The sequence below is a fragment of the Pyrgilauda ruficollis genome, unplaced genomic scaffold, assembly GCF_017590135.1.
Source record: "Pyrgilauda ruficollis isolate IOZ18807 unplaced genomic scaffold, ASM1759013v1 scaffold21, whole genome shotgun sequence".
In the NCBI taxonomy this organism is placed as follows: Eukaryota; Metazoa; Chordata; class Aves; order Passeriformes; family Passeridae; genus Pyrgilauda; species Pyrgilauda ruficollis.
In genome coordinates, this window is record NW_024520318.1 from 8,067,098 (window position 1) to 8,094,223 (window position 27,126).

The 27,126-nt window shown below is 41.0% G+C and overlaps 2 protein-coding genes across 2 annotated transcripts; both read right to left on the reverse strand.

Annotated features, from left to right (window-relative positions):
• Positions 1 to 1,809: 1,809 nt before the first annotated feature.
• Positions 1,810 to 11,631, reverse strand: FETUB (fetuin B). Its single transcript, XM_041467895.1, has 7 exons — positions 11,410 to 11,631; positions 6,858 to 6,968; positions 5,387 to 5,474; positions 4,693 to 4,859; positions 3,723 to 3,836; positions 2,731 to 2,814; positions 1,810 to 2,258 (listed from the first exon to the last, which is right to left on the reverse strand). The coding sequence occupies exons 1-7, from the start codon at positions 11,629 to 11,631 to the stop codon at positions 1,842 to 1,844; spliced, it is 1,203 nt and encodes a 400-aa protein (XP_041323829.1). The 3' UTR covers positions 1,810 to 1,841.
• A 3,964-nt stretch (positions 11,632 to 15,595) lies between these two features.
• On the reverse strand, positions 15,596 to 22,019 carry AHSG (alpha 2-HS glycoprotein). The gene is made up of 7 exons (XM_041467856.1): positions 21,751 to 22,019; positions 20,305 to 20,415; positions 19,082 to 19,166; positions 18,069 to 18,232; positions 17,671 to 17,784; positions 16,808 to 16,888; positions 15,596 to 15,967 (listed from the first exon to the last, which is right to left on the reverse strand). The coding sequence occupies exons 1-7, from the start codon at positions 21,952 to 21,954 to the stop codon at positions 15,698 to 15,700; spliced, it is 1,029 nt and encodes a 342-aa protein (XP_041323790.1). The 5' UTR covers positions 21,955 to 22,019; the 3' UTR covers positions 15,596 to 15,697.
• Between the last annotated feature and the right edge of the window lie 5,107 nt (positions 22,020 to 27,126).

The following is a 27,126-nucleotide window of genomic DNA, read 5'->3' on the forward strand; positions in this document are numbered from 1 at the left end:
AGAGGTTTGCAGACTGAAAATGAACACATAGTTTCTGTGAATAAAATTTCACACATTTCAATATTATTTTGGCCCCACTCAAAATAAAATAATATTTTCTATTTTATTTATAATACTAAAATAATACATTTTAATCAACTTGCATAAACCCAGGATACTTTGACAAAACCATATTTTTTTGTCAGAAGGATCTTTAAATGTAGAAATTGTCCAGGATCTCTAGGGATGATACAGCTCATAAAAGCTTCAGAAACAATATTTTATTGATTTTGTTTTGAAGAAATTGTCTTACAGATCTGGTAGCAACTGGAAAAAGGCTTTATGGTGTCATACAAACCCCTTAATTATTGCAAATATCAGTGTACTCCTGGCCACAGATGACATTTCTGTCCTATGTTCATTCTTTTTCTTCTTGTCTTCTCATTTATTTATGTTTGTTTTTGTCAGTACAATTACCATGTCTGACTTTAGTGAAATCGATTTTTCTTGGCTGCAGGCTGTCGAGTGTCCCTGTGGCTTTTATTATAAAGCAGTTAATATGACCTATCTCTAGAAAGAATTAGGCTGATTTTTTAAATCACTGTTTTTCCTGCACAGCAGCATCACTAGAGCATAACAATCTCAACAGCCTGGATTTGATTCTTCACCACCCAGAATTACGTGCAGAGGCTTCACACATGTGTAGGCTCTTGCACATGCTTTAAGTGGGGTATGAAGCATTAAGAAAAAAATAATCTTTCTTGAGATTTTTCTATGGGAAATAAAAAAAATAGGCTAAGCTCTTCACATTATAATTAAGTTTACCCACAAAATAGCAAAACCTCACTAGTTTTTAATGCTACCCAGTACTGCAGTGCTGTTGTTCCCTGTTCATGCCCTGTCCCGTGCTGTGACCCTCTAAGGCCCTGAGAGCGTCGCTGCTCCAGGAGGGCTTGGTGCGGGGTGCCAGGCTCAGCACGCTGGGCTGTTCCTTGGTGGCCTTGGGGACAGGCTCCTGGGCTTGGAGCCACTTTCCTCAGGAGCTGCTTTCCTCAGGAGCTGCTTAAAGCCGAGGCTGCAGCGTTTGTGCCCTGTCTGAGCTGCAGCTCCTGCTGCATCGCAGCCATGCCCATGCCTGGCCCCAGATGCAGAGGCAGGTGCAGACCCGCAGATGCAGAGGCAGGTTCATACCTGCAGATGCAGAGGCAGGTGCAGACCTGCAGCCCGGTGTCCTCACGCTGTCCAGTCACTGTGGACTTGCTGGGACACTGCTGGGCTGTGCCTGACTCGCTGCCATGACCTCCCCAGCCCCTGACCATGCCTTGCTAGCTCGCACTCAGGGCTGGCCCTCAGGCCTGCCTCCTGCCCCTGAACTTACACAGTGACCTGGGTCCTCCAGTAACCTGACTTCCATCCCTGGGTGTGCCCTGCTTGCCTCCCTCGGGCACCACAGGACAGGCCCTGCCCTGCCAGCCTGGCTGTCACACTTGCCTCATCTCCCCATCCCTTGGGGAACTGCCATCCCTTCTGGGCCCTGACTGATTTTGCTAGAAGGATAATTTTTTTCTGATGTCTTTGGGCTTCCCAGCCCTGCAAGTTCTTTTATCCTCCACAGTTACCTTTCCTTCATGCCCTGCTTGATGGGGGGAATTTGAGAATTAAAAGCCAAACACTGTCGTTGGAAAATGCCTCTGTTAAATTTCTTTTGCCAATCTATTCTTGTGGTTTCATAAGACTGAGAATGCCAAAGATGAAGACTGTAACAAACTATTTATTTACTTGAAGGTGTTATACAACTTGACAACCATGTTGCCATTTTGCTGGTTTTTTTGTTGCACGTAGTTGAGGTGCTGGGGCGCTGGCTAGGCTGTGAAAGGCTTTCTAGTTATCAGAGGATGGAGGATGCCTTCTGTCTGCTTTGCCTTTCCTGGACATGAATCTGATAGAGAAGGTTCTTCAGGAAAAGGGAGAATAACTGGTCCAGTGACTGGTTTGGTCAAGTCTGGTTTGTTTACTTGAGTCTTTTCTCCATCACAGCTGTGGGCAGATCCTACAGCCTTAGGAGGAGCTGGCTTTCTGTCTTTATGTTCATTTTGACTTTCTCTTAGGCTATGGAAAGTGATGTCCTCATTTGAAGGGGGTAGAATTTTAACCCAGCCCACTGTTTTTTCCAGGTGTGGGGAAAAATGATTGGCATCTGAAGGGGAAGCCTGTTGATCCTGCATGGATTTTCCAGGGGTCTGATTAGCTTCCTGGTTTTCCTCTTCAGTGGCAGGATCCTAAATAGCAAAGAATAAGCATTACCTAAAATGAAGCAGTTCCAAATTCCCTCAGACATGAAGATTATCCTTCACACTAAGAATCTCTAGTCCTCCAAGACCAGCTACAGAACAGAAGCTCAAATGATAGATGGATGTAACTACTTCTTGTGCCAGTGGAGAAGGGTGCATGAAACTTAGGTAACTCCAGTAATATCACCTTGCATTCCCTTTGTGATTTACAATTTCATTGTAGACCATTCTGAACACATTCTGCAGGATTGTCTCTATACTCACTCTATTGCCTTTTTGTCCACCCAACAACAGTCTGTTTTATCACAAGAGAGTTTTCTTCCTGATCTGGCCTTATCACTTTCTTGAAGCACATCTTTGTGAATAAGAAAACTTAAAAATGGCTAGGCTTTCAAAAGTTCAATATTTGTTTTGTAAAGGAGTATTACTCTTGCAATATTAAGATTAGATTAAGAAATACCTGCTGACTGTAGATTTCACAGGATATTGTGACAAACTGTTCCACACGACTGTTTACTACAGAGCCTTTGCAGAAACCGATTTTCTGTAAGAAGAAAATACAAGCATTTTTTCACATGGAGCCCTGATACTAAGCTCCTATCTTGTAAAATAAGTGATTATGAAAGGCTGAATGGTTATAGCTTCTAAGTGTATTTGTAGGGATAAACAGCTTGGGCAAATTTTTATATTGGGATTGGCAACCTCACAAAGGCAGGCAGTGTTTTGATAAAGGCCTTGTGTTTGCAAAGGAGGGTTAGGTAACACAATAGCAAAACTAAGCTGACTACTTAAGGCCAAACTACAACAGCTTGCTTAAGTTCTCCTGCAGCAGAATATCCCTATGCAGGCAAGTTGTGTGTGGAACATAATATAATTTTCCACACAGAATCAATTTCATGCCATACTAGTGAAAGAAACTGTGAAAAAAATGCTGTTTCTAGTAGTTGTGCATAGGTATATACATCTATAGGTATCATGGCTATAAGTATCATGGCTTGGATCTCATGTAAAATGCCACTTGAAATGTTACCTCATGACAACATGCCCGTTTAGTCTTCAGTTTTTCTTACAATTTCTTCCTTTGTTCCAAAATGTTTTCCTTAGCTGACCCGATTGTAGTATGAACATAGTCTTCATGTATTGCTAGTGATTTATTGTCTATGTCTGTTTCTTTGGGATAAATCCTTTAGACTCATCCAGATTTTTTAAGGTGATTGCTACTCCACCTTTTTCTGAATGGTATTTTTTTGCTTTTGGACTTCTAGTAAGAGTTCTGAAATTTTGCTGAAATGTTTCTCTATTCTAAAGCAGTCTGTAGACTTGGAAGACACTATAGAGCTATGATCCATAAAAAGATGATTGTGGGTTTTTGTTCTTTTCTGCAAAGAGCCAAGGAGATAAATACTAAATATTTTCTGAGAAATCAGAGTTTATGCAAGGAAAAGTACTTACAGCTACTTCTGGTGGAAGTGGTTCACACATCGAGATATCAGCAACTGTTTCATCTTTGGAGCAAGATGTCTCCTGAATTAAAAACTCCACAAAATATGCAGGACCAATGACCCACTGTAAATGAGAGGCCAGTGGCAATTAGAACTTGTGCATGTGTCAGTAAGAATAAAGAATTTCTTCTGACCTTGAAATATATTAAAAACTCGTGCTAGGTCTGGAAGGAACAAATGATACCTGGAAATTACTGTTAGTTGTGTTATATTACTTTTAGTTGTGTTATTGTTAGTTGTGTGTGAATTTTTTTGCCAGTGCTGCTTTATTGCCTGGTCATTTTTTACTTCTTATATATGCACAATCTTAATAACTCATGGATTGTTGTAGTGGAAATCGGTTTACATTTTGTCATAAGTTAGCATCCCCATAGAACTACATAGCCAAAGACCCTCTTCAATGTCTTGTTCACAATTTCTGGTTGTTTTAATGAACAGGATCATTTTACTATTTCTAAAATTGGGGTTAGAAAATGGAAGTGATTAAATAGTATGTTGTAGTAATATCTGATGGTTTAGACAAAGAAGAAAAACCACTTTGCTATCTACACATACTGAATTTTAGAGAGACTAGGTAATACTGTGGTAAACAAAGAGGATTTAGCCATGAGATCATGAGCTCTCTGTTAGTCTAAAATTAGTTCTAAACTATGCTTATATTCATTCAGTGAATTACAGGTAGGTATTGGAAGGTATGACTGTGCTTTATTAAATACTTTATATTAGGGAATTGCAAATTCATGGTGGTGGAAGAAGAAAGAGTTAACAGTGAAGCTTTTCTGAACTTTGGAAGCAAGTCTATGTCTTGACTGCATTTCTTTTTGCAAGAAATGGAATCAGTCTTGGATCACGAAGATCAGGAGTATTCTGAATGGAAGGATTTTTAAGGGCTAAACCAAGTCAGGTGAACTTTGGCTTACCTGCATTGAAGCTCTTGTGACATTGAGGACAGAGAAGTAATGAATTTGTTCACTCTCTCCATTGAACTTGGCAAGGCTTCGGGCAGCAGCCTCCAAGTATTCAGGCTTAGTTGGAGAATCATCAACTGGGCAGTCAGGACATACTGACCAAATATATCTCCCTGGAACTTTTTATTGAAACACAACAGTGTTGTTAGACAAGACATAACCATAAAAGCATGTTGACATTGTAGGTCACTGTAAATGCATCTATGCCCAAACCCTGCCCACTTGTCCTCCACTCCCCAGGAGTAAAAATATGTGGTTTGCACCCCGCAGTAATTTTGAATCTCTGTGTATTTACAGACCCATAAAAATGTTGAAGTGGAGGCAGACACCGAAGGAAAAATTCAACCTATTGACAGTGGGCTTGCTGTTTTTCCTTGCCTTTCACAAACCCACAAAAATGTTTTTTGGTTCAGAGGGTAAAAGCCCATATAGAGGCTCTGCTGAGTGTCCCAGAGGTTAAAACAGTTATTAATGAACTCTTTTGAGCTGCATTACCTCCCTGACCTTATGATAACTGACTTGAGAAAATCAGGGCAGCTGAAGCTAATGGAGATACTGCGGTGTCATAATTACATTTAAAATTTAAAGTAATGCTATTTGGCAAAGAATTTTTCCAGTTCTCTTATAAAGTATGTTAAAGACATACCTGGTTGTAAAGTGCACTCATAAGTATTCAGATGAGCAATATTTCTTGCCTGATTAATATAGATAATTGCTTTGCATTGACCGTAAACCTAAAACAATATAAACATTTAGAAACAATTAATATTGCACCCTTTACTGATCATCTAGTGCCTAGACAGGAGTGGTTTATTTTCTTCTTGCAATTATGGAATTCTTTTCAATGCAAAATTTTTTTTAATACTCAAATGACAATGAAGCACATTTCCAATATCTCATTTAAAAATAAAAGGCCAGCTCATCCCCTGGTGTGATTCTGAGCTATACAAATGCAGTGCTTGACTGCTGGGCAGCCTGCTCAGGGCCACTCTTCTGGCAGCTGAGAAGTGCCCAGGTGTCTGTCTGTCTGTGGGTCTCTGTCCTGGGCTGGATCTATGTCTGGAACTCAGAGAGTTTAAACCCAGAGATAATTCCGAGTGTCTGGATCCAGTCACCTGTCTTTCATCTTCCCCCTTTTCCCTGTAATCATCGGGAGAGTGGTAGGAAGGACCATAAATCAGTTTTGTGGCATAGTGGGTCATCCTTGCACACAAAAAAATCTGACTTTGTGGCCGGAAAAAATACTGGCCTATTAATATCCATTGTGCTTTTATATTTAGGAATTGATAGTATATTCTCTGAGAGCTTCTTAGATATTCCTGCATGTGTGCTCAAGGCCTCTGGACATACATTTCTTGGCTTCACTGAAGCCATATAAACCATATAGGCTTTGTGCCCTTTTTCTGCTGAAAACACTGTAATGAGAAGTGAGCAGAATTCTTTTTATTTTTTTCTAGTTTTTCATTGAAAAGTTAAAATTGATTGGCCTTAGAAGCAGTCCAGGAAAATTTAATCATAACTTCTTTATATATATATATATATATATAAACCTTTTTTCTTGTCATTCTTCATTTTCTAAGAGTTTTTTTCAGTTGTTCAGAGCAGTTTTGGTCATCTGTAGCAACAGTCTTGGACCACTTTCTGTCTTTGCAGCTTATCTTGATGAGCTTTCCTTTTTCTCCTATTTCAGTGCAATTTTTGCAAAGTTGTCAGAATAAAAGTGGAATCAAACTAAACCAAAAATCACATGTTATATAAAAGTATGTTTCTTTTATTCCCTCCTTGACAGGCTGTCTTTAAAATAAACTCTTATAGGGTTGCTATAAAAAGTAAACCATTATTCTAAATAGTGTCCTAGCATGGCTATTTAGTTTGGTCTCTTTATTAGCTCTGGTCAAAAACTTTCTTTTAATTTTCACTTTTTAAAATAAATCTTACCAGTCTATAAACTGACTAGAAGGTACAGAGTAAAATTGTGGATATTATAAAATGTCTTTGATTTTTTTTTTCTAAGCTTTGTTGCCCACTAAAAATGCAAGTGTAGGGATTTTGCAGTCATCAGTAGTACCTAAGTAACTCATCATATGTGAGATTAAATAGAAAAATAAGATCCTTACGGTCGAATGAGCAGGTCTGGTGTTACAGTTCTTCCACAACTTTTTGCTGAGTACATGGCACTCAGTATCTACTACATCCAAGATGAGATAGAAGACAGAACCAGTGATCTCCTGAAAACAAGAAATAAAAGGGTCACATCCCAGTTTTGTATCAAACAAAGTAGGGACTCATAAAAAGGAGAGATGAAGAAATGGGAAACACACAGGTGGAATGCAGAGATATCCTGAAAACTGAACACTCTCTGTGACAAAAGTGGCAAATCAGGTGAAATTCAGGTCTTGTTAGAACAGGCTTGGTCATGCAGCTAGACAGCTTTATATAAAGAACAGTCCTTTGGTCAGTTTTATTCTTCTGTTTCTGGTACCAACCAGAATCCAAGAATAAAGACAAAACATGTTGATGTTTTCACTGTCAACTGCATTTTATTATCAGATTTGAAAGGTAGGTTATTTTGCCTGAAATAAGAATGAGATTGTAAATACCACAACTAATAAAAAACTGCTAACATGGAACATTCCCAGCAGGCATTAGAAAGAGAAATATCTTATTTCTTGGGGCAGTGTCTTCTTCAAGTGTGGATGCTTTGCACTTGCTGTAAAGAGGCAAAGGCTGTGTTGATAGAGAAGCTTAAATATTCTCTCAGCTGTCAGGGAGTCCTGTGAGAGACCTTGCAGAGTCACGTGGGTGTCTCAGACTCACTTAAAGCTTCAGTCCAGTGCTTGAGTTCTGACCTGTGCTTAAGTCCAGAAACCTTTATTCAGTTCACTGCAGCACAAAGCAATTCAGGCACACCTTTCCAGGCAAGAAGTACAAGGAAGGACTAAAAATAGTTCTAGATATCTAGTGCTTACATCACATAGTGCAGGAAGATGAGCTGCTGCTTGGTGCAGCTCCTCATTCTGCTTCCACAGTAGATATGGGTAAGCACCTTTCCAGCATATTTATCAAGGATACAGCTTAGTTGGATCATGTTTTATTTATATCCTTAGTGGAAAGCTGGAAAGAGGGCAGCTGTCATTTATACAACCTAAAGAACTTAGATGTGAGCGTTAGCTACGTGTTTAGACTGAGATTATGTCTTTGCTGAAGGGGGAGAAAAACCAATCTGAATGACAGCAGTGTTCATTCATCCCTGCTTGATGTCATTGTGCAGAAAACACTAAATGGGGCAACAACCTTGTGGAAGTCTGGAGCCAATATCTGTATCATTTTGGCTTTAGTTTTGGCCTCTGTTTAACAGTGACTAAATACCAGTCCATAGGGCCTATGAGGCTGGAGTACTGCTGACTTTTTTGTCTTCATACTGCTTAGAAAACCACAAAGTGGTGTCTGCTCTGGAGTTCTGAGCAGATTGAGAGATACAAACTACTCTGATCACACCTCTAGAGATCTGAGGGATGGTGATTTTATGTGAGCTCTACCATGTGTACTAGTAATACTAAACCCTTTAAATATGAAAGGGCAAAATGAAAATAAATATAATTATTAAATTGTTTTGTTACTATTGTCTCTTGGTTCTATACTTACATATGCAACTTCTTATGCTTTCTAATATTTTTTGTATTTTCGTATTATATTTTTTTCTAAGTGTTCTATAAAGTGATCTGGTAATGCCTTACACTGAGATCTCAGGGCTTGCTTACACTAATCCTGAGGTTTAATTATAAGTTTAATTTTGAAGGCTGTGGAATGATCAAAAGTTATTTTGACAAAGAGTGACACTGAGGTGCAGCAGTGCTGTTTGTGCAGTGGCACAGCAATATCCCCACACCTGGCTGCAGAGATCCTTCTGTGGAAGGGACTAATCATAATTTTCTGTTTACGTATAAGATATCTAAATACCATGATGATAATTCTGTTTAATATGATAGCTAATACAGCTTAAATCAGTAAGCACACAGTAAGACCAGTCAAAGAGTAATTGCTATTTGCTGAAAATGTGTTTTGGAGTAGTGCAACATTTGGTACAAGTTTGTAACTTTAAATATGACTTCTATAAGAAAAAAGCCATCACTGAGACTATCCACATGAAGAAGAAATAGCCAAGAAAAATGTACATCTTTAAAGAGTCTTATATTTGGAATTGGTGACTTGAGCTTTCAAACTGGTTGTTAAGTATTCTGGAGGCAAAAGGACACAAATACCTCATTAAAGAAATTTTCTTATAATCAAATGTGTTTGGTGTTAGATGGGTTTCCTCAGCTGAATCATGAATATTGATTATAAAGAGTGGTGATCTTAGAAACACTAAATACACCTAGGGCAGACCAAATTGTATTTCTTGTTGCCTATAGGTCTCTTGTATAACACCGGCTCTAATAAGCAGATAAGTTTATTATAAAATCTACACATCTTTTGGTCTACCTGCTTCTGTATGTATCATTCTCCCCCAGGGAAAGGATAATTTGGGGCTTATTCAGAGCTCAGCAGATCACTGAAGATTTAATGATCCTTATTTTAATTTTCATTACAAGACAGTTATGCAAAGGCCTTTTGATATCTGCTTAGTATTGAATAAAAAGTTGTATATCTTTCCACTGCCAAAAAGATTCCTTCCTCAGCACTGCTGGTGCCAGGCTGCAATGTGTGCTGGGCAAGCCAGAGATGTGGCAGCAGGGTGACCTGGTGCAAGGGAAAGAAATAAAATATTTTGGCATGTTTTGTAATTTTGGTTAAGTAACCATCAGTGAAGCTAATCATGAGTATCTTGTATGAAAGCAAGCTCTGTCCTACTTGCATGTAAGTTAATAGCAGATGGCTCATTAGTTTCAATTAGAGCAAAGCTGATCCACAGGTAGCTTAAGGGCAGATTTGAATTTGAAGTAACTTTGAAAATGTTTTTATCCTCAGTACTACTTAATAAAGTGAGAGGAAGGACCACTAACTGGTACGCAGGGAAAAAAAAAAACTTCTTAATTTTTTTGAGAGGAATGGGAAGTGTCATAAGGCTGTTACTGAACCCCTTGACATTGCTGACTGCTGCTTATGTACTCAGTCCCAGCAGCAGCAACCATGGGACAAAGGGCTTAGAATGTCTAGTTTGTTATTGCAATGTCTTGAAACACCTTATTTACAGGATACAATAATAGATGGAAAAAAAAATAATAAAACTAAATAAGTAAATTAGACCTTCAGATGAACAAAGTATGTTTGCTCTAAAGCAATAAGTTAAGCCTTTAGGAAATTCAGTGACAGACAAATCACAACCAAGGACCAAAATTCTCCAGTGTTGAGACATCTTTGGCACAGGTGAAGGGAGAAGTAGGGAGATAACTGAGGTGGTTTACAGCATGTCTGCACCCACCAAGCTGCACTCTAGGGTACTCATAGGGGGCTCTAATTATTGTCAATAGGAAATAGCCCCAGGAAGGAGTCTGAGTACCAAACTCTATGAAATAGCCCCAGGAAGGAGTCTGAGTACCAAACTCTATGAAATAGCCCCAGGAAGGAGTCTGAGTACCAAACTCTATGAAATAGCCCCAGGAAGGAGTCTGAGTACCAAACTCTGAAATAGCCCCAGGAAGGGGACTGAGCACCTAACTCCCTGCCTGCTGATGTGGATTCTGGGCCAGCTCACCTGCATTGCATAGGAAAATTCTGAAGAGACCTGATGCAGTTGCTCAGTGGGCACATTCTGTCACCTGAGCAAGGCAATATAGAGAACATAGTGAACAAAACACAGCAGAGCATCTTTAGATGTGAGATCTCGGGTTGCTGGAGTCCACAGTGTGTCTGCAGGAACCATGTCCTTGTAAGAGCAGCAAGAAGAGGTGTCATATCCTTGCCAGCACAGATCTTTAAGCATCTGGCAACAAGCCTAATTTTATTTAGTGTTCAGAACTCAGCCTTTCAGGTAAGGTAAGCTTATGGGAAGTGAGCAGGCATTGCAGGGAATGCTAGCAGCAGGCTTCCCACAGTGCCTCATCTGCTGCAGGCCCTTGCGAATTCATTTCAGGCTGTCCCTAGTTAGTGCCAATAGATTCAGTTATTGTAGCACAAAATTGTCATAAATTAAGCAAACACAGAGAAATATGATACTTGAGGAAATGTGAGTGATATTCTGTAGGTATTTCCAGTGTATTTTTTGCCCTTGAACTGGTTTCAGGTTTCCTTCTGGAGAATGAGTCATCTTTTAGAGGTCTGTAAAGGAATTCCTCGGTCCCAAGCAGGATGTGTTTACACCTGTTAGTGCTCATATCTTTTGTGCAAAACACACTATGACTTACTAGCCTTTGCACTCCAACTGCTCAAGGCAGTGGGAGGAAGGTGTAAAATGAAATTAAATCAGAGTAGTGGTGTTTCATATCAAATTTGAACTGATGCCTGGAGCTATTCCAAGGGCCTGCAGCAGAGAGTCATGACTGAGATTTGCTCTCTAATTGCCCACAGTGTGATGAAATTGTTTCTAGTCTGTGCATAAAGTTGACATGGCCTCTGGAGTCCTGTGAATAGAGCTTTGCGTTTGCCTTTGAAAATATTTCTTCATTCAAATAGATATTTCTGAGAAATAGACACAGGGAGGAACATATATTGAGCAAGAGGGTGACTTACCTGTGGCTGTTCTCGGGCGCTGACAATTCTGTAGAGGCTGAGCACGTAGCCCTCCTCTCGGTCAGCGTTGATGTGGCGGAGAGCCAGGTCTGCAGCCTCCTCCACTGCGGCGTCATCGCAGCGGGGGCAGAGCAGGGCAGCCCCTGCTCCTGGGGACGGAGGGGCAGCAGTGCAGGGGCAAAGCACCTGCATGCCAAAGAGCATCCAAGCAAGCCAAACCATTCTGCTTAGAGAGCCAGTGCTGCAGATCGGGGTGGTCAGTCAGGATGGAGGGGCTGAGACCTGAGCAAGATAACAGACCTTTATAGCAAAGCTGTGTCTCTTTATAAACTTGTGCCCCCTTTTTATTACACACTGACCATCACCTTTAAACCTACAGCTGCAACAGTAAACACTAAGTCAATGATTACAAGGTTTTACAGAAGTGTTGTTGCTCCCTCTGAGACCAGACAGCAATTTTCCCTCCTGGCTTTCCATCTCTAATTTGAACTTCACTGGGCAGATCATGCAATTTTGACCTCATAGCAAGGGATAAGAATACACACACAAAGCTGCTTCCTTAAGAAACCAGATTTGCTTGAATAAATCTATGTGCAGAGCAGCTCTGGCTTCAGTTCTGTTCTGTCAGTGATCCAGTTCTTCTGCCAAATAAAATGAAGACAAGGGTCTCAGTAATGTGAACAGAAAATGGATAAATGCCACAAGGTTGACTGATTTTGCGCTTTGTATTTGTTAAATGACAGTTTTAAACAAATATATTGACTCTATTATATGCAGTCAGTTTGGTTGTGATAGAAAGCTCAGTTTGGATTCATTCTGTGAGCATTTCTACTCATCTGGCTACCTACAGTTGAATGCTACCCCTTAGCCCTGGAGGCATTGACACCCCTCAAGGGTCATGGCAAATTCTTCCTGGAGAAACTTTAGTTTGAAATGACAGCAGTGTGCCTTGTGAATAACCTGTCAGGAACTCCATGCTGAAGACAAGGGGGAATAACTTTACAAGTAGCTTCTGTCTTGAAGATCTGGAGAAGTGACAGGAACCATTACTTGGGGAGGATGCCAGTGAATGTCACTGGTTTTCTACTAAGGGGCAACTGCAGCATTTCACCTTGAAGGATACCAGAAGCTGGGTTACCATGTCCCTAGCTCTGGGCCTCTCATGGGACTCTGTGATTGCACCTTTCTGCTGGAGAACACCAAGTACCTTCAGTTTTGAAAGTTCTATTGAATGAGGAAGAAAAAGTGCAAGTGAAGAGCATAATTGTCTCTTCAATACTACTTTGATGTTTGGAGTAGTTAAAGATTTCTATATTGTCACTTTTTTTATTGTCTGTGTAAAGAATCTTAGCCCAGAAGTGTTTAAAGCATCTGGGAGATGGCAGAATGTGTCCCAGGGAATGTCCATAGAAAGCTGGGATTATAGATACAGCCAGAAGACCTGCAGCAGTGCTGGAGCTGAAACTCCTCTAAGAAGACTTTGCTTGGCGGCAGAGGTGTTAAAACCTGATAGCAGGACAGAAGGGGCACATGGCTGCTAGAGTGAGCCCCTCTCGTGTTGGGTGAGGGATAATGCACGGTCTGTGTCCCAGAAGGATGGGATACAAGGGGTGAATGTTGGGAAACACTGCTGTAGCCATAGTACGGGAACCGCAGCAGCAGCAATGCAGACTCACTCCCATTGTTCCTTGTGCCTGGGGCTGCTTCCCCTGCAGCTAAAGGATAATAACTCATTTTCTTTATCCTTACAGTGCATGGCATTTCTATGGAGATGGGTGCCAGTTAGTACTGGCTGTGTCGGTGCTTCTTATAATAGGGGATTGTTATATCCCTGACTCTGTTCTTTGTACTCTTCCTCTGCCTGGAAAGGAAAAATTCCTCTGTTGAAGTGGCTGACCTCAAAACATGGACACAGCTGGGAAATCCGAGCATGTTCAGCCAAAGTAGCACATGAAGTACATGAGCTTTTGCAAAACAGGGTCTGAAAAAGCTGAAAAACATTGTCAGCTAGTGATGCAGACCTGGCAAAACTCTTCATGCTGCATTTCAAGGGAGGGGGAATTTGTATTTAATCTACCACCATTTCATATGTCTCATTGCCCAGAGAATCGATTGTTAAATACTGACTCTGTTACTAAGGCCCAGGTGCATGAAAATGGGGCTATACTGGTGGGAGACAAAGTGATTGCTTCAAAGCAGTCATGGAAAACAGATCTGTAAGGAGGCACGATGTGTCCTTAAGAGGACAAGGGCTAAGGAGAAAGAAGAGGTGCAGCTACCAAACTGGAATGCACAGAGAAAATTTGATTCTTCCTGTTTTAGAAAACAAGGGATTGGTTTCACCAGGTATAGAAGAACATCTGTGAGTATGGAGCCTGCAGATATTTCTGCTACATACCTTTGCTTTGTGTGGTTTGAAAAGGCAACAAGAAAATGCAGCATTTCTGGATTTCAGGGATCCCCAGGGGGAGGGATCCCTTCTATAAACATTGTTTCTGCCATCAGAAAATTTTCTAAGCCTGGAAAACCCTCTCTCTTCTATAAATTAGTTCCTATTTCATTATATAGAAGACAATATTTATAGTTTAGTAATGGTGATTCTGGTTTTGAAAAGTCTCATGTATCTGGTGTCACAGTGATGCAAAACAGAATAGTTGCAGTTTCATTAATCCTGTGCTGTGTCTCATGCAGTGAGATGGGAAGACCTCCTATCTTACTGCATTAAGAGATTTCCAGCTTAATACTAGCACTTTTTGAAGGAATGGCTGCATGCAGGTTATACTGGAGTCACTGCTCTACAGAGGAGCAAAAACTCCCTGAGCCACTGACTGGCTGTGGCTGGTGCCATTGCCCACAGCACGCTTCCTGCAAAACTCAGCATTTGCTTGAAATGTGAGAGCAGCTGCCTTCACAGGCAGAGCTTGCCCTCAGTGTGCTGCCATCACATTAGGCTGTGGTTTATAGAGTCTGATTTTCCTTTCTTTACACACCCAGCTGAAGCACTGGTGCAAGTGCCAATGACTTTTCCCTTCTCCAGCAGAGCAGACCCTCTCTGTATTGTGAGCTGTTGCACTATCACCAAGAGCAAGTGTTAGTTGTGTTGCTTACTGAGTACTGGATGGTTGTAACTAGGAGAACAGGACAGGTTATTTGAAAGAGTTCAGAAATGACATGTGTTCTGCAATTTTTTGCTGCCTGCATGATAATTATCTTGTAGCAAGTGCTGTTCCTGGTTAAACATTCATGACTGTCTTTGAGACTGTTCCCCAGGGCCTGCAGAATTCCAGTCTGGCTGGCAGTAAAGATCCTTCTGGCCCCAGCCCCTTATTAATTCTCTACCTAGAATAGATTCTGCCTCTAACATGTGCCAGAAATTCAGGGAAGATTTGACTGCTAGGACGATGGTAAATTGCCATCATTGTCAGGGTCCTGTTATATGAGATACATGCCCGTCATATATTTTTTATTCCCTTGAATTGGTATTTCCTCATATGCACACAGACCATGCAGGATCCCACGACTGTACTGCACCTGTGTGTCTGCTGGAACACAGACAATACACATGTATTTGGCTGCAGGGATTGATGCTTTCAGCCTGCCTGCTGAAAGTGTGTCCTGACTCTCTGTTCTTTTCATAGATATGGATGCTCTTGTGCTATGTCCAAAAGTTTTGAGGTACTTCTGGTGGATATCAAAACAGGTACATGGTAGGAAACATTATAGGTGGAAGGGAAAAGTACTTTTTTTCCTGCCACTTCTTTAGTGCTATTGGTGTGTGATCAAAAGGGAGGACTGACCTGATTTTCTGCAGTGCTCAGCACCCACACATCCCAGTGAAGCTGATGAGAAGTGCAGGAGCTTAGTGTTTTTGAAATCAAGCCCAGAATATGACTCATAATGCTGTGAAGGAGATACTTGACAACTAAATGAAAATATATACAGATAGAAGGTAGCAAAGCTTTGAACATTTTATTGTGAACTACCCTTTTGGGTGGTGTTTCTATCACAAAGCTACAACTGTTGTATAGCTCTTACAACAGTTTCACTGAAACAATATTTTCTGTATTTTAGCTAGAGAATCCCTGTATGTAAAGTAAACTACTGCTATATGTTGTAATCATCTATATTTTGGAGCAGGCCTTTGCAAGACCCTGACCATGGCTCTGCGGTAAAACTCATTCAGGCTCAGAGTCAAGTGTTGTCACCGATTTGTAGTCAATGTTGTGTTCTGTGTGTTGCTGTTGCACTGATCCCTCAGTTTGGCTGCCTTGCATGTCTGAAACACAGCCTAGATATCGAAGTGGCGAATCTTCCCAGGGCAGGGAGGAGGAGGAGGCACAAAGCCAACTGGACGAGGTACTTTGTCATGCTGAGCAGCAACTGCTCTCTTTGTTACTGATTTTGCTGAGAGCCTGGAACGCAAAATTTCTGAAGAGCTGGATTCAGATGCAACAGGGTTATTGTGGAAAAGCCCAAGATTATGGTTTGTGACGCCTACAGCACTGGGTGCCAGTCCTGCTGATGTGTCTTGACCCGGATGAGCATAGGTAACTCCAGGCTGGAAAAGAAAAACAGGTCATGTTGGTTTTCAGTGGTTTGGGGCTTGTGACATACAGCTAATTGATACCTAACTAGGTACCCTGCTCCTAAAAGCTGAAGGCCTGCAACCCAGGCTCAAATGTTCCTGACTATCACAGAAGTCTGATTTGCATTGGAACACATGGACAGGAGCCCAGGAACACATTTTTTATAGCAAATGAATCATTAGAACCAAATTCTGTGCTATATGATCTTTCAGGGCCACCTGCACAGCTGGTGAAACATTCAAGACCAGCTGTCGCATTTTCTCTTTCATATACCTCCTAGACAGCTAATTACTGTTGAGTTACCAAGAGCTGTTGTCCATAGGAAGCATTCAACAACCACCTAGTCCTCCTGAGACCAAATGTGGGCTAAAATACCTGGAGAGTACTCAGGTCAGGTGCACGTTTCCCTCCCCTTGCTATAGCAGTGCAGGACAAGGTCCCTGAATTGAGTCATGTCTAAGGACTAAAAGCCTCCAGCCTGACAATGCTGATTTCTGTTTTACATTTATCTGCCCCATCCCTTTTTCTGAGCAGAGTTTGGTTCCCTTTGCCCTGCTGGACATGTGAATCTCCCAGATGGTCAAGAGGGAAAATTGTGTCAAGCATGGATGGCAGACGTGACTTAATACCCAGTACAGAAATCCGTAGGGTAATCAGCAGCTACCTTACCTTGGCTTTTAGGATACAAACTTAAGTTATCACAGGTGGCTAATGCAGGCTATAGTGAAAGAAGTAAACTCAAGATGATGCCTTGTAACAGCACCAGTAGGCTAGAATACCCAGGAAAGCAAGGGAATATCTGGAGCTGGTACCTGATGTCCGTACAACTGGCAGTCCACCTGAAGGTCTTGTGAGGGACTTTTTACCATCACTGCTGTACAGAAACCAAAATTCTGGCAAAGCAGAACATAGTCAAGAGAAAATAGTTAGAAAATAGAGGGAGACTGCATTTTGATTTCAGCACATTTAGAAATGGCAACTTGTTCTCATGTTTTATCTGAGAAGTAGAGTGCTTGCTTTTTAGCCTGCTGGGCTCAAAAAATAAAGCTTTTTAAATGCATAAGCAGCAAATAAGGGAAAGTCCTGTGTTCTTCTATAGTAAGATCCTTTGTATGTCTGGATATGAGGGAGGGAAAGAATATATAAGAATCTAGGTAAAGAGCTCCACCCCCTAGAACTGCTTAGGACTCAGTTTCATCAGAAACAGAAGAATTTTAACATAGTAAAGTATACAGTATAATTTTCAAAAGCATATCTATCAGAACTGAGTGCACTGGAATTGTAGGAGGGGGAAACAGTCTGCTTTTTTTTTTTTTTTTTTTTTTTTTTTTTTTTTTTTTTTTTAATGTTACTGTGTACTGTCCAGTACAAAGAGCCTGATTTTCTCAGGTACTCATTTTAAGAATAAACAATAATATATAGTCTATTCCTTAAAAATATTCTGTCTCTGGTACTCAAGCCTTTTTCAAATGTATTCAAAGCCATTAGAATTCAGTCCAGGTACCTCAGAGAAAAGAGAAAGGTGTGATATAGCTTTAAGAGTGAAATATTGAAAAACATATCCTGATGCTACTCATCTCTTGCACTTTGATCCCCACAGGGGTCTACCCCAGCATGATGCTGCTTTTCCACCTCGGAGCTGGGGAGGCTGGGGCTGCTGTGCTGCCATACTCACAGACTGATCCTCGGGCAGCAGCTGACAGGCTCCCACGTTGGCTTTAGCTTCTTCTGCAGAGCAGTTCGTGGCACCCACGGCAAACTCAGTAACAACAACGTGCCCTGGGTGATACTGATAAAACAGGAAAGATGTTTGACTGACTTTGCACTCAGAAACTGCAGAGCTGCTGAGAAAAGATAAAAGGCAAATGTTGTGGCTTCATCTCCCACTGGAGTGAAAGGGAATCCTGTGGCTAAAATGACACATAATAGTTGGGAAATTAAAAGCAAATCAGGAGGGCAAATTAGAGCAAGCAAATTGTGTCTGTTTGCAAACATAACTAGGTAGCAGCGCACAATTACTGTACATGAAATATTATGTTTATACGAAAGGCCAGACATAGCTGTAGAAATTACCTGTATTTTTGCTCTTCCAATCTCGAGGAGTCTGAGGTAAGAATCTGTGGTTTTGCTGTTGTAGTCATTGAGTGCAGCTGACACTGTTTCTAACACCTCTGTGTCATTCAGTCTTGCCAACAGTGGACAGTCAGGACAGACTTTGCGAATGTCTTCACTGGAGTCTGCAGGAGGAACAGATCGTGTTTTGATCAGATTGTAAATTGTTTAGAAAGGCATTATAGGCCTATTCAGTAACACAAAGCACCGTTTAAAAACCTGTCCCAAATTAAGGTGGCAGGATTTTTTCCGGTGCAGGCTATAGATGGCAGTGTATCACACGACTTGGCCATTCAGATCTTTCTGCAAGGAAAAGTGCTGTGGACTTCAGTAGAACATTTTATATGTCCTTACTCAGTTTTTAGAAAATTTTCTTTCTGGAAATCTCTCTATGACACCAGTGAAAAGGTGCTTCACCTCACACAAGGAATGGTAGAAAAATGAAGGTATTTTACCTCACTGAAGTGTGTTTGTGTTTGTTATTTCAGTCATCAGTTTTGACAGTAGTACAGAAGACATCTCGTGCAGAGCAAAGAGATCTCACACTGAGCAGGCAGAATAGACATTCTGCTTTCCCATGGCAGTATTGAAAATGCTGGATTTAGTAAAGAAGCTGCATCTGCCAATGGGACTCTGATGACCAACAAGTGCAAGTAAACTCAGATCAACAAGGTTAAATTAAACCTTAAATTCTTAAGGTTAAACTGCTGACTGAAAAGACTCAAATCTGGGACTTGCTCCCCAGTTAGTCTTACAGTATCTTAGTTGTCACAGTAAAGAGAAGCAAAGAGAAACAGTGGTTTGTAAGGGAATTAAACCAGAAAAGGGGGCTGGATTTAGAAAACCCATTAACGGTTGTCCTTTATGCCATATTTATACCCAGCAGTTTAGAATCAGAAAAGCCACTGAACTGTAACCACTGCTATAAAAATACTCCAGCCTCTAGATTCAAACCTACAGAACAAAGCCTTTACCTGCATGTGAGTGGCATTTGCTAGCAAGTACAGATAATGTCCCATCCACCTTCTGCATTTTAACATCACAGTCACCCTCAACTGCCTAGAGAGAGACAAAAATCAAAGGGTTACATTGTTGGATTTTCTGATAAAGGGCCACTAAATTCAAAAGAACAGATCCTGGCTGACCATTCCTGACAACATCGGTCTGATGGCAAAGGCACTGCTAGGCATGTCCTGATGTCTGTGATTTTGTAAAAGGCAGATCAGAGCTACAAAATCTGGATCCAAATCTGGATCTCAAAAAGTATCAAAAGTACCAGGGTAGCAAGATTGTGGACATTTAGTACAGGTTTGTCTCTCATATAGAGCAAAGAATATGAATACATATGAATTAAGACCTTCCACAGAGCTCTTTGATAACATTCTCACTAATCTCAGCTGGTCAGTGGCCATGGTAACAGCAGAGTGTGCTGCCTTGTGTGAGCAACATGATCCAGCAGGGAGATGTCAAAGGCAAAGCTGGAGTCACTGGGAAGAGGGAACAGTTAGAGTTACCTCCCCCCCGATGGAAAATAGAATCTGAGCCCTGATGAATACAGGGGTAGATCATGATTCATATTTAGTGAGCTCTGTGAATTGGGCCCCATTCTAGAAACAGCAGGCTCAGACAACATTTCCACTGCTTTGGTCAGGAAAGTGTCTCACAGCTGGATCACACTTGCATAAGAACAAAATATCTGAGGCCAGTAAATTCCAGCTGAGCATTACTTCAAAGGCAGAGCCCTATCTGAAGGGAATAGCTCATCTGCAGTTGTAACTAGGAAGAGAAGGCTTGGTGGAACTGCACCAGGTAACAACCCACATGTAGCCAAGGGAAGGGTATTTTTGCACAACTGACAGCCTGCCCTGTCCGTGGTTTGCAATGAGGCAGTGACATCTGGGCTGACTGAATGTGGAGCCCCTAAAGAAGGCCCCGTGGCATTCATGGACTGTGTGTGGGATGTTATGTTGGCAGAGAGCAGTCCTCTTCAGATAACAGGACATGAAAGAAATCCAGGAGTGAAGTCCTTCCTGACATGAAGGCAGTGAAGTCAGCAAGCAGGTTACAAGCGGTTGGGTGGCTATAGGCTGTTACAGGGATATGACATTTGCTTGGGAATCTGGTGATAGCCTGGCCTCTGGCATCAACATATTGAATATGCACCTTTGGACCCTGCAGGTAGTGTTCAGGTACTCACATGTTCTGCAAAGCTCCTCACTGTGCAATTTGCAAGAGGTGTAGGGCTCAGAATAGGGCACTTGGTCTCCAGTAAGTCAAGTTCAAGAAATATTAAGTCATTATTTGGCCCCTGAAAGGAAAAAAATAAACCATTGGAATTGATGTAATTTCTTCACAAAACATCACCAGATTTCTTCCCTGGGGCTTCACTTCCTCTGTTGCTGACTATCATGGGTAGCTCCAAGCATACACCAGAGTAAATGAAAAGGTCCTTACTTTTAACTTTATAAAAAAACAGCACTCCAAATCTGGAGTAAGTCAAGATAATCACACTGAGTTTATTCCAGCTAATAAGGAACAGGCTCATAAATTTGGCAAAGTCAAGTTTGTATGTAGTGAGTCAGTTCTCTTAAGTTAATTTTATTTTGCTGGGTAGTTTTAAAAAGTCAACAGCTTTCTTTTTGATGAAAAAAACTTCATGTTTCTATAACTAGATACAAAACAAACACCAGTGAACATTGACCTGTCTTCCTTAGTCCATTTGAGTTACACTGAAGTGCACCAGTTCCTTTGCATCTGTAACAAAGGACACAGTTCTTTGGGTTCCCTAGGTCCCCTATTGATTCTGATGTTCAAGTCATGAGTGGTTCCATTTAAACCAATTAAGTAATTTTAGTGCAAAAGCATTAATATGAGCAAAGCAGTGTCACCAGTGTTTTTGTATGGTAACTCTGCACACACTTCTAATCTCATTTATGCCTGTTGTAGTCTTTTCTAAATGTATTTTTTTATATCTTCTCTTTCATAACAAGTAGAAAACTGCCATGGAGTTTCACTCATGTCTATCATTCTTGTCATGTTTTCACTCATGGAACTATTTTCCATGTTTTAAGAGAATCAAAGGTTCTAAATTTGCACATATATTGTATTTATGACCTTTTCTATGGCCTGTCTAGATGCCTACAATGATGGCAATAGATCTTAGGGAAAATAAGCCACTGTTATTTCCATTTAGACCTCTTGGCAGCTCAATGGGACATTAGGTAAAATTAATGCCTACTACAAAATCACAAATAGCATGGAGTTTTTGATAGGTATGTGTTTAGCCAATAAGTAATTACCTGCATCCCAAAGATTATCCTCAGTTTTTCTCCAGATTAGCTACTGGGTTTACAAATCAGTACCTGGAATGTTCTGCCCTAAGAAATGTGCTGCGTTTGTAACCCGAGCTCTTTCTAGCATTGTACAAAAACATCTGAACATTTCTCTCTCCCCCTCTGTTCTGCTCTTTGAGAGATACATTCCAGTGACCTGGATTCTCCACTGCTACCCGGTGTCCTTGCCCCATTTAAATCAACAGAGCCATGCTGATTTCCCCATGTGAGGATACAGCCCTTGCAGGCCCTTGGTGATTTCCAAGCATCCCAGGTGAACACAGTGTTCTGCCTGCAAGCTCCTCACTTACCTGGGGTACCACGCGGATATCCTCGATTCGGTTTAAGGCAAACTTGTATCCATGATGACTGTGGCCATTAATATAATTCACAGCAACTTCAGCTGCTGCTTCAGATTCTGGGTCATCACAGCCCAAGGGAGCAGGGGGAGCTGCTGGTACAGCTTTGTGAATTGGAAGCTGAACAAGCAGTATTAAAGCTACTAGTGCCTTCATGGCACCTGAGGAAAACTGATCCCTTTCAGAAATAAAGATCTAAGAATACAGCTCAGATGGTAGCTAGGTAGCGAGAGCTGGGGCCTCATTTATATAGTACATACCTCAGATTTACATGAGCACATGTCTGATATTTGTCCCAGTTCCAAGAAGCATTGCAAACAACAAAAGAGAAAAGTAAATGTTAGGACATCAAGCTGACTGATTAATTTTGGCCAAAGTAAATTTTATCAGGTAGGATATTGCGAAGTCTGCTAAAGCAGCTTAAGGAGAAAGCGTCAGCAAAAATGTAACACAATTTTTAGACACTTCTACCAACCAAATACTGTCCATGTAAGAGGAATGTGATCCCTTCTGTTAAATGTGTAGAGATGCTAGTGCTAATTAAGCTTTCTTGTAAACAGGACACTTTCTGTTGGAGCCCAAATCTCACCAGACACCAATCTAAATTGTGAGATCAGTAGCATGATAATTTAGAAAATGGAATTTTAAGTAGTTTTAAGGACCACATTCAACAGCAAATGTAATTGAATAGCAACTTTTGCTACTGAATTATTTGGAATAGGAAATGAGGCGTAGTTCCTAAATCCTTTGCATCAGCTTTTTCTTTCTCTGAATAATCTGAATATGTCCAATAGTTCTTGGAGTTTTATTTTGCAAAGCAGACATCTTGTAGGAATGTTTCTGGAATATGTTGTACAGATTTGAGGATTTGGCAGAAGATCCTAAAGAGCACAAAGTGTTTTAAGGAGGATAAAAAGGAAAATTAGCTGCTTAAATGCTTAGGAATGCTGGATCCAATCTTATGTTTACATTCACAGTAAATATTTACAAAAGAGTAACAGGATAAAAAAATAATCTTTGTAGCAGAATAAAGTATCTATGATGTATCCAGCATTTACAATATTTAATTTAATGTGAGATGACTTTGGCTAGATAGATTTTAGCTAGACAGTCTGGCTCAATCAATAGAAATGGTTTTCCTGTAGGGGTTTCAGAGCAGGTTTCTACCACCCATGCTAGGGCAGTGATCAGGCTGCAGAACAGTAAAGGTCTCTTTTGGCTTTAACTCGTCTGAACCTCTGTTGTCGCTTTTAGAGTTGAGGAACTAGCTGCAGATTTGAAATGAATAGAAGGACTTTGGCATAGTTAGAAGTTGGGGCTTTTTTACTTTAGATAATAAGTATTTCTCCTCAGCTTACATGATATTGTGAGAGAGGCTAAAAGTTTTGGGGAAAGAAGCAGTCTTGAGTCATGCCTCTCTCTCCTAGAATCTGTGAATACAGGAAACACTATAAATAGCAATGGTTCAGTTGGACAGATTACGTGATAAAGGAGAATGGGAAGAGACTAAAAAGATTGGATTATTTGATTCAGTTTTATGGCATGAGGTGTATTTTGGATGCTAGGATTTGCAAATTGAAGAGATTCATGGAGAAAATAAAGATTTTTTTCTCTCTATCACATTAAAAAGTTGGTCTGAGCATGATTTGTTTCTTTCCCGTGACTTGAAGCAGGGGTTTTCTGGCATTTGTTCTGTTGTGCGCATGATCTTTTGTTTTCCTGACTTTGGCCTGCAACAATTAATGAATGAAGGTTTGGTGCTCTTTGTGGGCATCTTTTGAATTTATTTAGCAAATTTATTTAGAAAGACAGTATTTTACTCTTTACTGTTAATGCACAGTTCAGTTTATAACCTATAAATCTTTTCATTCTCCTTTTCCTTTTTTTGGTCTGAAACATTGAGGTGAACTTCCACCAGGTGCAGATTGAAATTGTTTTCCACCTGAGTGACATATAATTGTCCCAGTGAAGGACTTAAAATATATTTATAAATTTTGTGTGGTCATTACTCAGTTTCTTAGGTTACATCTTTTCTAATTAGAATTGCAAATATTGTAGGATGTATAACATTTCTGCAGTCAAGCTCTGCATATTCCTAGATGTAATATATAACCCAGTTCAGTCAACTTCAGGTTCCAGTTTCAAAGAACAACTTAAAACCTCAAATAGCAAACAGGATTTATTATCTTCTTTCTTCCCTCTTCATTGTCAGTCACATTCCATATTCCATTTACCAAGCAGGACAAAAAGGAAATACTTTGAAGCCTGCTGTACCTCTCCTTAGTTTCTCTATAGGCTTACTCAAGCCCTTCCCCTCTTGGTGACTGTGTGAACTTTCTTTGTGGGCATACAGAGGATGAGAAATGTGCCCACATGATTATTAATGCTCAGTGCAATGTGGAATGTTGGCAGTTTGGGGTGACTTGTGATATGTGTGAGGAAATTTGTGTTTGGTTTTTATGTTTGGGAAAGGAGTTTAAAAATACAATCAGGTAGTTTGGGTACAGGAAATATGATAAAGGAGCCTTTCACCTTTTGGGTACAGACTGACACACATCTGCCTAATTATTCCCTCTGAAGGTGGGATTGCTGGTGTCAGCTCCCTGCAGGCCTGTGGCCCATCACAACTGTCCTTTTTACAGCACCCTCACTGAAGAGGCAGTAATTGCAGAGATAACTTCTCACTGAACTCAGGGCAGATCTATTCTCTCTCTTTCATGCCTGAGACATAGTAACACGTTGTCCTGTATTTGCAGTAGTGGCTGCAAATAGTTCTTACAGCACAAGAAAGTGACCTGGATGCCAAGGGCTCCTGCACAGGAGGTGACATCTCAACCCCACTGAAGTGAGCAAGTCTTTCACAGAATAGCAGTAGCACAGAAGGGTTGACTTTGGAAAGGATATCTGGGGGTCACCTTGTGCAACCCCACTGCACAAGTAGGGAGGGCCACCTTGAAGCAGTCACCCAGAACCACGTCCAGGTGGCTTTTGATTATCTCCAAGGAAGGAGACTCCACAACCTCTCTGGGCAACCTGTGCCCATGCTTGGTCACCCTCACAGTCAGGTGTTTCCTGATGTTCAGATAGAACCTTCTATTGCAGTCTGTGCTCATTGCCCCTGGTCCTGTCACAGAATTCCACTGACAAGAGTCTTGCTCCATCCCTTTGCACCCTCCCTTTTGGTATTTATACCCATCAAGCCCTTCCAAGCCTTCTCTGTGCCAGGTAGTCCCAGCTCTCTCAGCCTTTCCTCACAAGAGATGCTCCAGTACTTTAGTTACCTTTGTGGCCTTTTGCCACACTGTCTCCAGTATGTCCCTGTCTCTTCTGTATTGAGGAGCCCAGGACTGGGCACAGAGACCGGGTGTGACCTCACCAGTGCTGAATACAGGGGAAGGAGCAGCTCCCTGAAGCTGCTGGCAATGCTTTGCCCAGTGCAGCTCAGGGTACTCTGCAGCAAGGGAACATCATTGGCTCAGCTCAGGGCCTGCCAGGACCCTCAGGTCCTTTTCTGCAAAGCTGCTTTCCAGCTAGGTGGTGCTTTTCAGCATATTTTCCTGCATGTGCTGCCCTGGGGCAGGATTTCAGACCTCCCTGAACTTTGTGAGGTTCCTGTCAGCCAGTTCTGCAGCCTGGCATGGTCCCTCTCAATGACAGCATGACCCTGTGTCACACCAGTCACTTCTCCCAGTTTTGCTCACCATCCGGATCACTGCTGGTGTCAAACAGGACTGGACCCCAGTGTTTCTCCCTGTGGGGCACTGCAGCTTACTGGCCTCCATCTCGACTTTGTGCCACGATCAGCCCCTCCAGGCCCAGCTCTTCAGCCAGCTTCCAATCCATCTCAATCCACCTTTCACATCAGTGGTGTGAGACTCTGGCCCTGGTGAATTAGGTTGCCTGAGGGACTTGACAAGGCTTCACTGCAATGGAAGCAGAATGAGCTGGGTTTACTGCCCTTGTTATATAAAAAATAGTATTGATTCTATGCTCAAAAATTGAGGCTCCACTGAATCTCAGTTCTTAATAATTCATATAAACCACAATGGAAAGGTGAGTTGATGGTTTTCTTTTTTGCTTTCTCTCTTTTTTTTTGGTTGGATGCTTGGAACAACTAGTGATGATTGGAAATTTGCTGCCCCTGCTCAAACTCATTTGGAAAAAAAGCAAAGAACCACTTTCCTAGATGTCAAATTGACACCTTCCTGAGCTTAAAATTCAAGCAAATTAACCAAGCAAACAGATAAATATCATCTTTTTAAAGCTTCACATCAAAGTTAAACACTTGTGTGGATTTCTGAGGCTCTCTTTTCAGATTACTAAACCGACATTTTTTGGTAAAGCAGACAGAACTGGTCCAATTCTCTGTACCACATCAAAAGATGCATTTCTGAGCAGTCAGGCATTGTACAGTACTGCAAAACTTAATCACCTTTTGCTTTACACTTGATTAAGTACATTACTTTTGGATCATCGAGTTCACAAGGTATTGGAACATCAGGGCTGTCTTCTATATAGCCATCACCTACTCAGAAACCTGCACGCAAAGGCAAGAAAATGTCTGCAGGGAAAATGTCAGAAAGTTAAAGTCACCAGTCTTGTCAAGGCAGCATATTGCTCCCTTAAATGACAGTATAATCAGCATTTAAAAATAAAGTGTGTGAAAACCCATAGAGGTCTGAGAAAAACCTCAAGACAAATTAGACTAATTGATTTGCATAGACTTATTGGCCCCTTTCCACTACATGGGCAAATCTTCAGCAGATGTAAATTGGCTCAGAATCACTTCAGTCCAAGTCCCCCATTGTTGCTATAACAGGAATTTCAGGCTGAAGAAAAACTGTGAAGTCTGAACAGTTTTACCAGAATGTAATAGTAGAATATTATATGTAAATTAATTAATTTTTATTAAATATTAGAATCTTTAAGAGAAGGAAGGCTGACCATGTGCCCTAGTTTGCTGTGCTATTTGCAGTTGAGAAATTTCTTACAGTGAGATATAAAGTGTGCAGACATGGCATCTAATTTGGGAGCCTTTTGTCCTGGATGTCCAGCTAGAGATTCCTTTTCAGTGAGCTTTGCTGATCTCAATCTGTTAATCTTTATTTTCTTTTAACTGTAGGATGAAAATAACTATTGTCCCTTTTAATTCTGTGATCTGAAATAACTGAAATTTGCAAAAATGTTTGGTATCACTGGGTAGAAGGATGTATTCAAAACCTTAAAGGAATCCAAGGGTCAGAAAAACGAGATGCCAGTCAGTAAAACCTTAGATAAAACTATTTTCTGAACTTATCAGAAATGTAGGAAGATTGAGAGGATTGAAAT